Raw genomic sequence first — 18,066 nt, forward strand, 5'->3', positions numbered from 1 at the left:
AATTGAAACTATTACCACTCATATGAAAGAGAAATGCAAATTAAAACAACTCTGAGATATCACTAACACACCTGTCAGATTGGCTAAGATGACAGGAAAAAATAATGATGAATGTTGGAGGGGATGCAGGAAAACTGGGACACTGATGTATTGTTGGTGGAGTTGTGAACGAATCCAACCATTCTGGAGAGCAATCTGGAATTATGCCCAAAAAGTTATCAAACTATGCATACCCTTTGATCCAGCAGTGTTACTTCTGGGCTTATATCCCAAAGAGATACTAAAGAAGGGAAAGGGACCTGTATGTGCCAAAATGTTTGTGGCAGCCCTGTTTGTAGTGGCTAGAAACTAGAAAATGAATGGATGCCCATCAATTGGAGAATGGCTGGGTAAATTGTGGTATATGAATGTTATGGAATATTATTGTTCTGTAAGAAATGACCAGCAGGATGAATACAGAGAGGCTTGGAGAGACCTACATGGACTGATGCTAAGTGAGATGAGCAGAACCAGGAGATCATTATACAATTCGACAACGATATTGTATGAGGATGTATTCTGATGGAAGTGGATTTCTTTGACAAAGAGACCTGAGTTTCAATTGATAAATGATGGACAGAAGCAGCTACATCCAAAGAAAGAACACTGGGAAATGAATGTGAACTATTTGCATTTTTGTTTTTCTTCCTGGGTTATTTTTACCTTCTGAACCCAATTCTCCCTGTGCAACAGAAGAACTGTTCGGTTCTGCAAACATATATTGTATCTAGGATATACGGCAACATATCTAACATATATAGGATTGCTTGCCATCTAGGGGAGGGGATGGAAGGAGGGAGAGGAAAAATCGGAATAGAAGTGAGTGCAAGGGATAATGTTGTAAAAAAATTACCCTGGCATGGATTATGTCAATATAAAGTTATTATAAAATAAAATAAAATATATATTTAAAAAAAAGTATTCCTTCATAGGACCCTATGTACTATGGTAGTCAATTCTGGGAGTCTCAGAAGGAATATTTCAATGAACTACTACTCTGTAGAAGAAATATTGATAGAGTGACTCCATTGCCGATCATGGATGTGAAAGACCATATACTGACCTGCCATTGGAAGCAGAAAATAGGATCAATATTCAAAATCAATAAGCATTTATTTATTAGATATTTTTATCTAATGTGTGCCAAGCTCTGTGCTAAGTACTAGGGATGAAAGTTTAAAAAAAAAAAAAAAAAAGACAATCCTTGCTGTCAGAAGACTTACAAGATCTATTGGATGAGGGCAACACACAAAATGAAGCTGAAAAGTGGTGGGAAAGGGCTCCCTGGAGGTTCCTGACATGGGTCATGATGATACATAGAGTGGAAACCAAGCAGAAATCCTGATGAAAAATGGAAAATCACCTGCCAGGTTCAGAGCCCTCTATACAGAAAGTCTCTGAGAGGCTCTCATTGCTCTGCCCTTCAGCCTTCCATTCAGAGGAGAGAGGCAAAAACTGAGCCAGTTAGCATGTTGACGAGATTTCAGGTATCATTGTACCCTAAAGGAGGCATAATAGAAAATATAGGGGGTCATTGGAAACAGCAAAGTATCAGGGTCAAGAAGCTTTCTAGAACCACCTTTTAGGTCACCAATGACTAATGAACAATGAAGAAAAAGGTAAGAGACAAGATAGAAACTAAAGAAAAAAAGAATAACAGTTGCTAGCCAGGAAAACTATTGGGGTTAGAGGTGCAAACCTTTGGGTAGTTATTCAATCCAATTTCAGAAGCCTGATTCTCAGATTCCAAACTATAAGAGTACAACTTTAGGAAAGAGAATTATAACCATGAATAAATTTGCTAGGCATGAATGGTTCCTAATAATTAATACTAATGTCATAACAGACTTAGCTCTTTAAAACAATGAGGTGATCCAGGCCAACTCCAATTGTTTTGTGATGGTGAGAGCCATCTGCACCCAGAGAGAGAACTATGGGCACTCAGTGTGGATCACAACATAGTATTTTCACTTTTTTGTTGTTGCCATATGCTTGTTTTTTTTTTTCCTCATTTTTTTTCTTTTTGGTTTGATTTTTCTTGTGCAGCATATTTGTGGAAATATGTATAGAAGAATTGCACAAGTTTAACCTATATTGAAATACTTGCCATGTAGGGGAGGGGGAAAATTTTGGAACATAAGGTTTCGCAAGGGTGAATGATAAAATCTTTGCATATATTTTGAAAAATAAAATACTATTATAAAAAAAAATAATAATACTACTGTCTGTAGTGGCACAACCTGAGGAGGTGTCTTGCTATTCCAGTCTCTGGCCAGTTCTCTGTGCACCCACTTAATTTGTCACCTCAAACCCATTCTTTTATTTTCACTGTTAGCACTCCTGCTCTAGTACTGCTCACACCCAGCTTTCTTGCAGAAAAATTATACAGGTTTCCAATTTCTTTACTATCCTGCTATCTCTGGAAAAACACTATTAGTGTCTGTAAGGAAATATTCAGAGTTTTAAAAGAACAAGCAAAAGGGAGAATTTAACACTATAGTTTTAAAAAATTAATCCTGGTCTTCTAAGTAATTACACCTAGAAATTTCACAGCTTTTCCCCGTTTTTTAAAGTTTTTTTTGGTTTTTTTTTTTCCCCTCTGAAGCTAAGAAGTAACTAGTGTGGGGCAATCAATGTCTATTCCCAAGCCTCCTGAAAAAATATAGTTGTGGTAGGCCCCAGCAGGGTCTTTCTCAGTTACTGCATGGGCAGTGGACTACAGGAAACAAAGACAAAATGTGGTTGCCACCCAATCCTCCCCTTGCCCATTCAGCCAGATGCAGGAAATTTGGGTTGTGCTAAATGTTTCAGAATCTGGGGCCCCAGCAGAACCTTATTAGTTTCCAAGTTTTTATAAGTTTCAACCAATGGTTGAAGAGTAGGAGAATCTCCCCTAGGAGAAGATAACTGTTGCCTTCAGAGGACAGGGATTCAAATGCCATTTCAGACACTTATTAGCTTGGTGATCACAGGCAAGTCTCTTAGCTTCTCTGGGTTCCATTTTTCCTTAATCTGTAAATTGAAGACTAGCTGATCTTTGAAGCTCCTACAAGCTCTAGATTTATAATCACAGATCTTCATCCCAGGATGAAGAACAGCAAACTTTCCTATGTGGTCTCCAACTTTGCCCTTAAAACTTTTCACAGCAGGTGTTCAGCATTACTTGTCCTCTGTACCACTACCCCAAATTTTTTCCCAAATGCCAGAATTCCCAATTATGGTTCTGGCAGGAGTTAGCAACTCAAAGCTTCTCTGTCCAGAATGAAATGGGATACATGAAGAGATAATGGACTCCCCTCTCAATGAAGCTCTTCTGAGACTGTATGGATGACCATTTGTCAGACAGAGTTTTTAACTAAAAATCTACATGAATTTGAAAACAAATCATAACCTTTATATTCCTATTTTATTTGATCTTATGCACTTACATATATTACTCAGAGACAGGGTCCAGGGTCTTCATCAATCTGTCACAGGAGTTTGTGATACAAAAAAAAGATTAGGGACCTTTTTCATAGAGCAATAGTTTTCAAAGTGTGGTCCTCAGACCCTTGAGGATTCCTGAAATTCTTTCAAGGGGGTACACAAAATCAAAATTATTTTCACAATAATACTAAGATGCCATTTGCCTATTAAAATAGCCTTCCCTCCTGAGTGGATGCTCACCAATCGGAGAATGGCTGAATAAATTGTGGTATATGAATATTATGGAATATTATTATTCTATAAGAAATGGCCAGAAAGGCCTGGAGAGACTTACATGAATTGATGCTGAGTGAAATGAGCAGGACCAAGAGATCATTATATACTTCAACAACAATACTATATAATGATCAATTCTAATGGACCTGGCCATTTTCAACAATGAGATGAACCAAATCAGTTCCAATAGAGCAGTAATTAATTGAACCAGCTACACCCAGCGAAAGAACTCTGGGAGATAACTATGAACCACTACATAGAATTCCCAATCCCTCTCTTTTTGTCCACCTGCATTTTTTATTTCCTTCACAAGCTAATTGTACACTATTTCAAAGTCCGATTCTTTTTGTACAACAAAATAAGTGTTTGGACATATATTAAATAAATAAATAAAATATCCTTCCCTTTTCCAACTACATATTTGTGTGAGACCAGTTTTTAATCTTATACTTCAACTAAAACACAATAGATTGAATACACAAGCATATATGAGATTCCAGCTGTCTTCTTTCAAAACACATCAAAGATATCTACAAAGATATGTAAAACAATGCTACTCTTCCTAAATTTTGTTTTGGAAAATGATTGTTTTTCATGGAAAATGTTATTTATGCTAATATATAATATGATGATGATTATTATTTTTAATGAATCATTTAACATTTTATCTCCTCTGATTCCTAATATAGTATCATAGATATGACACATAAACAAAAAGCTCTTTGAGATCCTCAATAATGTTTAAGGATGTAAAAGAATCCCAAAACCAAAGTTTGAAAACCAAGGCTGTAAAGAGAATTATTTTCTGGTATGAGTTGAGCTAAGTAGCTATAGAGGTCTCTTCTAAATTTGGAATTCTAAGATTTAAAAACAAAAACAACCCCAATCCTGCCAACCCTAAGTAAATTTGGGCACCTTAATCACTGTTTTAGCAGAAACTTAGCAGGAAGGAGCTATTGTTTTTATTTCCTATAGCCAAAAAAAGTGTTAAGAACTAAGTAAAAACCATTAGTGGAAGTGTCATTTTGATTAAAGTGCTCACCTGTTTAGATATTGTCCTAGAGTTTTTTGGTCAATTTCTTTGGAGGAGGGGAGAGGGGGGCGGTTTCCTATAGAAGTTGTCTAACTTTTTCTAGAACCTGGAATAACTTACCTTGTTTTCTCATCACTGAAATATTTTCTTTTGACATTTGAGAGTTTTATTCTTCAGTGTATATAAGCAATAAAAATCTTATTCTAGAAAAGAAAAAGGGTGGGAGATAATGCAGACCATGTACAACATCAAGGAAAAGTTGATTTGCTCATATCATCATATAGCTTTTATATTAAATCTTCCTTCAAATAGAAATAAAATCTTGATAAAAGTTAAGTCTTTAATGTCTCTATACTATACTATACTACATTAAACAAACTAAGGAGGTAGAAAATATGAGACTTATTTCAAATTAGAGTCCCTTTAGTCTTCTCAATGTGGTCTCCCTTGACTTTTGTAAGAGACCCCTTGGGGTTTAAGATAGCTTGCTAGAAAACTCCTTAGAACAAGAGAATTGGCAGCAGATGCCACAGCGATTATCATCCAGTGCCCCCTTGAGGTGAGTCTCCTTTTACATCATATCCCCCAAAGGCACTATGATTTGTAGCACTTTGATTAAGTAAGATTCTTTTAAGTATGACCTTTGATAGTATTCACTTTAATGAAATGCTGACTCACAGACATCCTGTTAAGGATGTAATTACCTACTGGCTTCTCCAATTATGCAGATTATAATTTCTTAAAAGGATCAAATTTTCTTTTGTTCCAGAATGTGGATCTGTGGCTGTGTGGCCACTTGACAATTCATGATTACACTTTAACAGATTAATGATACTTTTTATACATTCTATACTCCCCAAAAGTGATGTTTCTGTTTATAATATGCTTCAAACTACAAATATCTATCATGTATCTTTTATTGAAAATTAAAACAAAAGTAAAAAGTACTCTATGCATCCCTTTTCACTGCTATTTCTACCCTCCACCCCTAGCAAGCAGAGTTTCCATATGAAAACTGCTACAATTTTTAAAAAATAAAGCCCATTATACTATATTCCTTAAGGCTCTCCAAAAAAAAATGTATATTTATTCAAATTTCAAATATTTTGTTAGAATGATTAAAGTGCTAGAAACTAAGCTATTCAAGAGATGAAATAGCAGCTTTCGCATGAAGAATGAGCAAGACAGTGTAACAGCAGAGAATATTATATATATGATTTAGTATTACTGATGTTTATTTTATTCTTCCAAGATCCATGATCTTTTTGTTAAAGGAATTTTTTGGTTAGTTGTTTGAATTTCAGTAAAAAGTTTGGAAGTCAAATCATGACTGAAATTTTTGGGGGTTGTTTCAGGATTTGGGTGCTTTTTTGGCAGGAATTTTGAGAAATTAGTGTAAAGAATTTAAGAACTTAAAATACTGCTATACCAACAAAAGGGTTTAGTTTTGTTAAACTAAACTGCCATGCAAACAATATACAATTTTGATTGATTTTTCTGTTAAGAGGCATAGAATGAATTCTCTTTCTATCCTGTAGAAAATCTGCTATAAAGCATTCTTACAATGGCCCAGATGTGATATTAAATTTGTGCCTAAGGATCCATATGTGCTCCATACTCTTTCACTTGTATACTACCCCTCTATCTCTTTCCTTCCAGGCCACACACATATACACACATATGTATATCTGTGTATACATACAGGTATGTGTGTGTGTGTGTGTGTGTGTGTGTACAAGAGGAAAAATATGTATACTTTTTTTTAATGTGTGTATGAAGATCGTTTCACCTTTTTTTTTTTTTGGTCATTGTATCTGTAGCACTGAATACATTTCCTGACAAATAAGGCTTGTTGATTGATTCCCTTCTGTCTACTTTTACCTTTAAGGACCTGTCATTAGAAAATGCAAAAACTTTCTAAGTCTAAATGAAACAGAATTCAAAATGTTAGGACACTGTACAATATATAATATTTTATATTGATGAGGTCTAAATATGGGGTACCTAAATGAAATTAGGGTTTAATTGAGGTCTAGTGGCAGGTTTGGGGTACAGGGAGTCAAATAGAGTTCCCCTGCAACCCCTTTGGATTCAGCGCAAGGATACTGAGTTAAATGAAGCCTAGTAGCGGCGCAAGGATCCCCAAATAGGAATTTTTTGGCCCAAAGAGCTAGATTGATAAGAGGTTTATTGTGGAATTTGGAAGTAAGATTAAAGTATAGTTAAGGAAATAGGTGAAGGTGGAGATAAAGTCAACAAAAACAGGGTTCCAGTTGACAGAGGGTCCTGGCATGCCAGGCGTAAGGCTAGAATGTTTGGGACCTCTGCAAAGTCCCAGCTTGGCCCCTGTTATAATGGGAAATTTAGCTAGAGGGGACTATGGGTGTAGTCCCAAGTTGGCTCAGATCCGGGTGGGGCTGGGACAGGCCCCGGATCTTCAATTGGAATTCAAAGGGACCAGGATTTGTGAATCAAAAGCTCAATCAAGGACTTGATTGATAATTACATTAACTAGGAAGGGTTGGGAATCAGAAAGAAAGGAATAAGTCAATTCTTAAAGGGACACACCCACATCAATATCACACAAATGAAACTTAAATAATGAGATTTATGAACCTATTCATCTGTTTACTCAGTATATTCAAAGAACTATTCTGGAAATTGAAAATAGGAGCTTAAAATGAAAAAAAAGTTCCTGCTCTCAAAAATCTGCACTTTCTCCTATCACTAACTGCCATTACATTCCTCTTTTTTTCTGAACATTCAGTGTATTTGTTAGCTATATTACAAAACTTAATTTTTTTTAATTCCTTGAAGCAGGACTTCTTACCTTGAAATCTGTGATTTTGAGGGTTTTTTAATATTTTGATAACTATTTCAAAATAATTTTTAAAAATAGGGCATAATTACATTTTGTCTTCTCCAATTATACAGACTATAATTTCTTAAAAGAATCAATTTTTTCTTTGTTTTATCACATGAAATCTATTTATAATGTGGTCACATAGCACTATCTTTCAATCTCATATATTTTATTTTATGCATTTGAAAACATCATTCTGAAAAGGCATGCACAGACTGACAAAAAAAAAAGTCTATGCCAGAAAAAAATTCAGAACCCTTGCCCTCAAATAACTTATATATTAATAGAGAATAGTGGGTGCTTAATAGTCAGAATAAGGTTTGAATATTGCATTTTTTCCATGTTACTGTTCATTGGAAACATTGAGCCTTCATCGTAACCTATCATAAAATATCATAAAACAAATATGTAGCATAGAGGACATGTCACTAAAAATGTGCATTTATAAAAGGTAATGTTAAGAATTATTACTTCTTCAGAAGTGATTGCAAGGGTCAATGTTGAAAAATTACTCATGCATCTGTTCTGTCAATAAAAAGCTATAATTAAAAAAAAAAAGAATTATTCTTTCTTTCATTTCTACTGCATGCATTATTGCATGTTGTATAGGTGATTTCCTATATTTCCAGCCTCTCATTTCAGCTCTGATATACATATAAATACTTGTATATTACCTAAAAACAGACCACTTATTTTGAGCAATAAATTTTGGTGTAAGGAAAAGTTATTATTTGCAAGTCCATTGTAACTGAAGCATATACATACAGTATTTTAAAATTTTATTCCTTGAAGTTGCTTGTGCCTGTCATGCAATTATTGTTGAAATTAAATTGCACTACACAAATAACAAAATAATTAAAATGGAATGCTGAAAAATAATAAATAAACTTTGTCATAAAGAAAAAAAAAGACCTGAATGTAATATTTAATCTTTTTAATATATTGGTTAGTTTTATCAGACTAATAATTTTCTCTTTTGAAAAACTATTTTGTTATAAGATATAGCTCTTGGGATGGAAAAGGAAAGATTCATTTGAAAAAGGTGATAAATGACTTACCAACATTCCAGAGGACCAATAAGGAAGCATATCTACCCAAAAGAGAAGTGATAGACACTATAATTAGTTTCAGAATGAAGAGATGGGAAATGAGACATAGATTTTTGGATATAGCTAATGAAAAAATTTGTTGTGATTGACCATGAATATTTGTTGCAAGGGTTTGTTTTTTCTAGGAAGGATCAAATATAAAGGTTAGCAATTTGCTGGGGAAAGGAGGGGATTAAAAACCTAAGTTTTTTGAAGACTAGGACTATCTCCCTTTGGTATTTGTACCTTCATAATCAAGCCAATGTCTAGTATTAAGCACATAACTGCTTAATAAATACTTTTTCATTCATTTTAGGCTTTGCTTCTAGCTCTTTTGACTTGTTTCCTTTAAGTTTGTGTTTTGATCTTCTTTATCACCATAGTAGCTTTTTGTGGTGGTTGTTTGCTCATTTTTTACCATGCTATTTCTTGATTTTGAACTTTATGTTACAGTTGGGCTCTGTTCCTGATGTGTGGGGTGGAGGTGGGGAAGAAATATATGAAGATGGGAAGGGGTACTGTGTCAAGTTTCAGGCTTTTTCCAAACTGTTTTCAGAGCTAGTTTTGGGGGATTGGGAGTTTTCAGTGCTTCCAAGGTAGTTTGAACTGGAGGAAAGTGTGGTCATTGCTCTCCTGGTTTGCATTTTAATCTCTACCCAAGAAAAACCTCTGATTCCTTGAACTTCAAGTAGTACTATTTCTCAGATTCCTGATCCCATGTGACCAAAAACAATACTATTCTTCAAGGCTCCTGCTCCATTTTGACCAAAAATGCTCCTCTCTACCCTTCAACTATACCCAGAACTGGGTATCAGCCATTTTATGAATTTGCCAATTAGCATCTAGTCCATCTAGCAAAGAAGTCCACTGTAATGTCTCTCTGACCACTTATCAAATATCCTCACCTTCTGCTCTTGCTGCTGTTAACACCTCCTAATCTCACTTTGGGAATTTCATCAATGTTTCTTCCATGCTACAAACCAACCTCTATCCCCTTGTTACAAATCTCTTTTTCTGACTTCCTAAGTTGTCTTGAGCTGGAATAATGTTTCTTTCTGACTTACTGTTGCCTCTCTTGTCCTAGAATTCTTTTTAAGGCATCATTTTTAAATTGTCTGGAGGGGAATATTGAGAGACCTTGGCTTAGTGCTTCTTCTACTCTGCTATTTTAGCTCCATACAGGAATGTCTCATATTCCTATTGCCATTTATTGCAAATTCATTTCTCAGGCCTCTTTCTAGGTTTACGCTAGGGCTTTAGAATTGACAATAACATTTTATGAACAGAACTACAGAGCAATCTAAGTTTTATAGAAATATTGACCCATAAAAAAGATGAGATTTTTCTTTTATATTTTAGGTCATTGTGAAGGTCATGAGAAAAGTAAAGAAATAATATTCAAAAGACTCAGTGAACTTAGTATGAATAATGGGAAATGATAAAAAGAAAACAAGGAAAAAAATACTAAAAACAACTCTTTTACCTTATTTTGTTGTTGTTGTTTTGATCACAGAAGATTTGCTTCCTATTCCACAGAATTTAAAGATGGAAGGAACCTTAGAGACAAATTTTAATTCAGCCTACTCATTGTATAAATGTGGAAATTAAGGCTTAAAAAGTTTAAGTGATTTGCTAAGTTTATATAGATCTTAAGAAATAGGATTTGAACCAAGTTTCTCTGATTTCAGAGCTAGTTTTTGTTCTATTAAACACCTTATATAATAAATCAGAAATTTTTTCAGTTGATTTATGATATTACACTGTGGTTTGGAGTCTTCTAGAAAAGAAATTTGGGGTTAGTAAATGTATACTTCCATGGTAGGTGGTATCCCACTATAGCAAATTACGGATTTCTTTAGCTATCCTCTTTTACTTAAAAAATTGTCACAACTGATATTCACTCAAAGTGGCAGATTGATATAGCTAAAACACAGATATAAGTTTGTTGCCTTCTACTTTAAAATCTTCACTGGCTTCCTATTGTCCCCAATACCATATAAAATCTTCAACCACCTATCCAGGTTTTTGTTTTTTTTTTAGTGGCTATCAATCATGTGTTTTCTGTTCCAGTCAAACTAACTTCAATTTTTTTTTCACAAAAACAACATTCCATTTCCCATTTCTGTACCTTTGCATAAAGCAGTTCTCTCACGTCTAGAATACACTCTCTCATCAGCCACATGTAATAATAGAATCTTTCTTCTACTTTTCTAACTCTTTGCCCCATCTTCATCTCCTTCCCTTATTATCCCTTTTTCTTGAAATTACATATTCTTCTTATTTATATATTCTACCCACAAGAATGTAAGCTCTTTGAAGCCAGGGATCTTTTTATCCATCTCCAGCACCTTAAAATGCCTGAGAACCCTAAGCTTTTCTTAAATGGTTTTTCTTTTATGTTTTAGGTCATATTGACCTAAAATTGAGTGAATCAATTTTCAAGCATTTATTATTTATTTATTAAGCATTTAGAAGTACTAGGAATTATTAAATGCTGGTGATGCAAATACTGTACCCAGTGGTATGTTGGTAATTATTTAATAGTTTTCTGAATGATGGGGGCCTAAGGAGGCAGGAGCTGGTTTCAGATTGAGGAGATGGGGAAGTAGAAATATATACACAACATGCTTAATATGAATTATTGACATTTTCCCATCATTTTCTAAAGTCTAGACTTTCAACAAGACAATAAATTCAGCCCTGATTTTCAGCATTTACTAATTTCTGAGACCTGAGTGCTCACACTATCAATTGAACAATAGCAGTTCATTAGAATTAGCTCCTGCACACCTCTGTAAATACCTAATAGGCCTAGCAAGAGGTAGTTCCTAACGAATTTTCTAAAAAAACCCACTAAAACTCAATCACTTATTTCTATGGAAATGTCATTAGCGGGCATGTCCTAGAAGAAAATGAGTTGTCCAAAAGCATGTCTACAATCTTCACAGAAAAGTACAATCACAAAGTCTCATCACCTTGTATGCTCATTACTGAGTATGAGCATCAAAAGAATACAACTTTAAAGTCCTTTGAAATCCCAAATGCTTCTTACCTGTATGATCTTCTCTGAACCTGTTTTTTCAGTTGTAAAGTGAGTTCAAGGTCCATTTCTAAAATTCCTATCCAGCTCCAAATCTATACAATAGGTATCTTCCCTGAGCATCACATCCACACAAATTCTGAAGATGAAGGTTTAAAAAAAAAAAAAGTCTAGACTTAATTTTGTGATCTAAATACAACATATGTAAAATGAACTCAAAAGCTTTTTCCTAGTAGTATAATGTCTATATCCCTAATTATAATATTTTATAATATTTGTTTTATTGGAAAGCTCTTATTTAATCCGTTTTCAAAGACTTTTAGTTAGTACTGTATACATTGACATGTTTTTCTTAGTATCTATTTGTCTTTTTTACAATTTATCTTTTACTAATTGATCAATTTTCACTAATTATATATTAAGAAATTATAAAGGGGATGGTTTCAGAGAAACTTAAAAAGATGAGAGGAGAGCAAAACCAAGAGAACAATTTGTACTACATTACAAAACTTAACAAATTTGAAAGACTTAACTCTGATCAATAAAATGTTCAGACATGTTCAGACATGACTCTAGAGGAACCATGTTGAATGCTACCCATTGTATGGAAGAGAACTGATAGTCTACATATATAATTTTGGATAGAGTAAATATGGGAATTTTGCTTGACTATTCATATTTGTTACATGTTTTTTTTTTCTTTTATTCTGTGTATTTGAGTGAGAAGGTTTGGAAGGAGAAAAATGTTTATTAACTTAAAAAATAAAATTCCATTTTTAAAAATTTCACTATTAGGTAAGTTCTAAGAAATTACAAGCACTATCTATAACAAGAATAAGCTACCATCTCAGTTAGATCGGGGTAAAGATGTCCATTATTACCACTACTTTTAAAATATCATATTAGAAATGCTAGCTATCGCGATAGAAAAGAAAAAGAAATTAAAGAAATTAAATTAGGATAGGCAGTAAGGAAACAAAACTATCACTCTTTGCAGATGATATAACAGAATTCTTTGAGAATTCTATAAAATTATCTAAAAAACTAATTTAAGTAACTTATAAATTCAGCAAAGTTGCAACATGTAGAATAAAACCATATAAAACTACTACATTTCTATATATTACCAACAAAGTCCAGCAGCAAGAAATAGAGAAATTCCACTTAAAATAGTTGTTGGCAAAATAAAGTACTTGGGAGCCTACCTGTAAAGATAAACCCAGGAACTCTAATAATACAATTACAAAACAGTTTTCACAAAATAAAAGTCAGTTCTAAACAACTGTAGAAATATTAATTGCTAATGGGTAGGCCAAGCCAATATAATAAAAATTACATTTCTACCTAAATTAATTTACTTATTCAGTGCCATACCAAAGTACCAAAAAATTATTTTATGTAGCTAGGAAAAAATCAAATTCATCTGGAGGAACAAAAAAAATCAAGAAAATCAAGGAAATCAATAGGGGAAAAAAAAAGGTGAAAGAAAGTGGCCTAGCAATACCAGATTTCAAACCGTATTACAAAGTAGTAATCAGTAAAACAATCTTAGCCAGTACTGGCTAAGAAATAGTGATGGACCAGTGGAATCAATTAGATGCACAATACATAGTAGTAAATGACTATAATAATCTAGTTCTTGATAAATATAAATATCCAAACTTTTGGGAAAAGAACTTACTATTTGACAAAAATTTCTGGGAAAACTGGAAAGTAATTTGACAGAAACTAGGTATATTCAGATATCTCATACCATAGGCCAAGATAAAGTCAAAATGGATACATGATTTAAACATAAAGGGTGATATAAGCAAATCAGGGGAGCAGGGAATATCTGCCAGATCTACGAGTAAAGGAAGAATTTATGACAAAATAAGAGACAGTATACAGGAAGCAAAAGATAATTTTGATAGTAAATTAAAATATTTTTGCAAAAACAAATCCAATGAAGCCAAAATTAGAAGGCAGAAAACTAGGAGGAAAGTTTTTCGAGCAAATTTCTCTGATAAGGGCCTCCTTTCTCAAAAATATATGGAGAAATGTATCAAAAGTATCAGGATACCAATTGATAGATGGTCAAAGAATATAAAGTCAGTTTTCAGAAGAAATCAAAGCTCTATATAGTCATATAAAAAAAAAATCACCATTAGAGAAATGCTAATTAAAACAACTGAGATATCACCTCAAACCTATCAGAAAAGGGAAAGTGACACACGTTGGAATAGATGTGTAAGAATTGGAACACTAACTCACTGTTGGTGGAATTATCAACTGAGACCAATTTGGAACTATATCCAAAGAGCTATAAAACTCTGTATGCCCTTTGATCCAACAATACCATTACTGAATCTGTATCCCAAAAAGATTTTAAAAAAAGAAAAGAAAAAGAACCTATGTTGTACAAACATATTTGTAGCATATATATATATATATTCTAATTCATATAATAATATGAATTAGAAATGGAGGGCATGTCCATCATTTGGGAAAAGCCTGAAAAATTATGGTATAGGACTATAATGGAATATTATCATGCTATAAAAATAATGAGCAGAACAGTTTCAGAAAATCCTGAAAAGACCTATGTGAAGCTATACTAAGTGAAGTGAGCAGATCCATTGTACAGGTACACTATACAGAGTACCAGAAATATTGTACTGATAATCAATTGTAAATGACGGAAGCTATTCTCAGCCATACAATGATCCAAGACATTCTTAAGAATTTATGATGAAAAATGTCATCCAAAGAAAGAACAGAGTCTAAATACAGATTGAAATACTTTTCTTGAGATTTTTGGTTGGGGGTTTTTTGGTTTGTTTTCTTGTACAACATGGCTAATAGAGAAATATAGGTTTTAGAGGACTGCATATATGTAACCTATATGAAATTGCTTGCTTGCTTAACAGAGGAGAAGAAAGGAAGTAATTTGGCATTCAAAATTGTTTTTTAAATGTTAAAAATGTTTCATATAATTGGAAAAATGAAATAATTTTTTTTTTAAACCTATTAGCCTGGTGAAAGGATACAATAGTTGTAAGAGATCTGATACAATGTTTTTGCATTTTATTACACATCCAATACTTAGCTATACCGGGGGCATTCTGATATAGTAAAAACTCTGGAGTAGGAGAGAAGTGAAATTTTCTTGCTGCTTTGACATTTACTAATTGTGTGACCTTCATTAAGGCAAATATTACTTTTCCAAACTTCAAATTTTCTCATCTTGTAAAAATATACATGTTTACCTACTTCACAAGGTAAGTGTGAGGAATTTTTTTTTTTTTTTTGTAAAGCTTTAAAGTGACACTGAAAGTCTGGCGGGGATAAACTATGAATATGCTGGAGGTAGGGGTGAGAAAAGAAGCAAAATTAGCTAAAAGGGGTGGTATCCCATTAGTTAGTACAATGATAACGAAGAGAAACCCAAGCCGGGAGGAGCACTGACAGGATCATTTCAGCCTTAATTTAAGCAGGCTCTTTGTTCCTTGCACTGACAAAATCATCATAATCCCATAGTTTGCTGTATCCAATCAGAAAGCCAAGTTGCGATGTCAAACCCTCTCTCCCTCATATTTCCCCTAAGAAAGATTTGCTCATTCTGTAGATCCTTTCTAACTCTTTCTTGGGGTCACAATAGCTCAATCCTTTCCAGGGCTAGTCAATATAAAATCTTCACCCCTGAATTTTGGGGTCTATGCTTACAAATTCTTTGGAGACACCTCGCAACACAGACGGTAATCTCAACTTAATTTTGGAGTATCACCTACATCCCATCATTTCGGTGGCTGGGTCTGGGGACGGTATGATTGCATCGGGTAACTCAAAAACAGCTTCCATTATGTAATTACAAGATTGGGAGGCTCTTAACGTGTTGTTGGAAAATTTAAAAAATATTTCTTGAAAGCTCTACATAATTTTGTACTTCATTTTTCTGCTTTTATGAATATCACCCTGACAAGCGCTCCAAACGCTTCGCCGCACAGGCAACAGGGATCCCCCACACCCCTGCATTGATCTTGAGGAACAATGTCGTAATCTATCGTTTAGGGTAAGTGGGTGGGGGCTTCGTGAGCAGCTCCACATCCAAGCACGTAGATGAGCTTGGACTGGACAGAAAGGGGAAGGGGCTTCTACCCCAACCCTCTCCTTCCCCCCAGCGTAAAGCGCGGACCCCGAAACCCGGCCCAAGTTTGACGTGAAGCACACTGGGGGTTTGCAAAGCGTTTCGGAGCTGGGGGAACGGCGGGGAGTTGGTAGCCCACCCACACCCGGGCCAAGAACGAAGCTGCAGCATAAAGCTGTGGGGACCTGAACGGGAAAGCAGACGTTTCGGCGGCATTTTAAGAGGCTAACCAAGCTCTTCGGGCCAAGTTTTATCAGAGACTCTACGATCCCCGCTTTACAGAAGACAAAATTAAGACCGGGGTTAATCATGAACGATCTGGGGCTGATGTGAAAGAAGAAAAGCCCAGGCCGGGAGGGGCGGGAGTCCCAAAGAAGAAAAAGAGGGAAGGGTCGAAGCGGATGTTTAACTCGCACCTCTGGCGGCGGGGAAGCAAGGAGGGTAGGGAGAGGTCTGGAAGTGTATGTAGCAACGGCTGCACACGCGCAGAACGAAGGAATGGGTAGCGGGGGAGGGGAGGATGCGTGAGAGCAGACGGCCTCGAGGCGGCCGGAAGTGGAGGCGCTGAGGTGCGTCCCCTCGCGACCGTTCACGCAGGCGGCTTCCCGGTCTGGCCTTTTCTTCCTCACCACGGTCGCCTGTGACTGGACAGAACCTCCCCAGTGACGACGGAGCCGCGGGCGTCAGCTACGTCACCGCGTAACTGAGCTAGAGGGGAGGGGACAAGAAGGAGAAATTAAGTGGGGGAGGTGGGCGCGCCTGCGCATTGTCAGAGGTGGGGGAGGGGAGGGGAGGGGAGGGGTGGGGTGGGGAAGGGGGGGGTGGGAGGGGAAGGGGGGCGGTCCAAGGAAGGGGCGGGGCCCTCCTCTTCCACTTCCAACTGACCCAGATTTCCCTCACTTCCTGTTTGAAACTACTTCTGCATCCGGGGTCATCGAGGTTCGGACTCTTTGCTCTCTAGTTCCCGGTCCACTTTTCTTTTCCCATCCTCCCGGAACTCGCCAGGGGCGGTGGGGGGGAGTGAGGAGGGCTAAGAGACTGAAGCCCCTTGCTCCTCCTGGGCCCCGGGACTCCCCGCCGCTGCTCCGCGGCCGGCGCCCATGGTGAGAGCGGCCGCCGGCCCGGGACCGCGGCGAGCTTGTGCGCCGGACCTCGGCCCTGGGGCGGCCCCGCGGCGGCAGAGCCGGAGGAGCGGCCCGTCCCGGCCTGGGCGGCCCCCCGCACGCGCTCCCCTCGCATGGGCCCGCCCGCCCCCTAGATGTGGCTGCTGAGGCGGCGGCGGCGGTGGCCGGTCCAGCTGCTGCCCCCCCTGGCCTGTGCGCCGCTGCTGTCGTCGTTGTCCCTGCTGCTGCCGCCCCCGCCGCGCCCCCCCCGCCGCCATGGACAAGATCCTGGAGGGCCTGGTAAGCTCATCGCACCCGCTGCCGCTCAAGCGGGTGATAGTGCGCAAGGTGGTGGAGTCTGCCGAGAAGTGGCTGGACGGGGCGCAGTGCGAGGCCATGTTCGGCCTGACGACGCGGCTCATCCTGGAGGGCCAGGACCCCTTCCAGAGGCAGGTGGGGCACCAGGTGCTGGAGGCGTACGCCCGCTACCACCGCCCCGAGTTCGAGAGCTTCTTCAACAAGACGTTTGTGCTGGGCCTCCTGCAGCGCGGCTACCACTCGCTGGACAGAAAGGACGTGGCCATCCTCGATTACATCCACAACGGGCTGCGCCTCATCATGAGCTGCCCATCCGTCCTCGATCTGTTCAGCGTGCTGCAGGTGGAGGCGCTGCGCATAGTGTGCGAGCGGCCCGAGCCGGCTCTGTGCGCGCGCCTCTGCGACCTGCTGGGAGACTTCGTGCAGTGCGTGCCCAAGGGCAAGCTGGCGGTGGCCTTTTGCCAGCAGCTGGTGCGCACCATCGGCCACTTCCAGTGCGCCTCCGGACAGGAGAAGGAGCTGCGCGAGTATGTGGCCCGGGTCACCAAAGTGAGCCACCTGCTGCAGAACATCTGGAAAGCCGAGCCCTCCACGCTGCTGCCCTCGCTGCAGGAAGTCTTTGCCAGCATCTCCTCCACCGGTGAGCCGCGGGCACCCGGAGGTGGGGCGGGCGGGCCGGCGCCGCGGGGGTCCCTCTCAGGACCACTTTGTAGTTATCCTGTCTGTACCCGTTCCTTCTCCAGGGCGAGGGCCG

The 18,066-nt window shown here is 37.8% G+C and overlaps 1 protein-coding gene and 1 long non-coding RNA gene across 2 annotated transcripts in view; one reads left to right on the forward strand and one right to left on the reverse strand.

The window, feature by feature from the left end:
* Nucleotides 1–4,845: 4,845 nt before the first annotated feature.
* On the reverse strand, nt 4,846–11,893 carry LOC127540520 (uncharacterized). The gene is made up of 4 exons (XR_007948214.1): nt 11,778–11,893; nt 10,209–10,281; nt 8,696–8,727; nt 4,846–4,977 (listed from the first exon to the last, which is right to left on the reverse strand). It is a non-coding gene; the product is annotated as an uncharacterized LOC127540520 (long non-coding RNA).
* A 5,294-nt stretch (nt 11,894–17,187) lies between these two features.
* The window catches only part of USP38 (ubiquitin specific peptidase 38), a 31,754-nt gene continuing 30,875 nt past the window's right edge, over nt 17,188–18,066 (forward strand). The window contains exon 1 of the mRNA XM_051967191.1: nt 17,188–17,952. Coding sequence (XP_051823151.1) covers nt 17,271–17,952 — 682 coding nt within the window. The 5' untranslated portion in view covers nt 17,188–17,270. The remainder of the gene's footprint in view (nt 17,953–18,066) is intronic.

Source organism: Antechinus flavipes, chromosome 6, assembly GCF_016432865.1.
Source record: "Antechinus flavipes isolate AdamAnt ecotype Samford, QLD, Australia chromosome 6, AdamAnt_v2, whole genome shotgun sequence".
In the NCBI taxonomy this organism is placed as follows: Eukaryota; Metazoa; Chordata; class Mammalia; order Dasyuromorphia; family Dasyuridae; genus Antechinus; species Antechinus flavipes.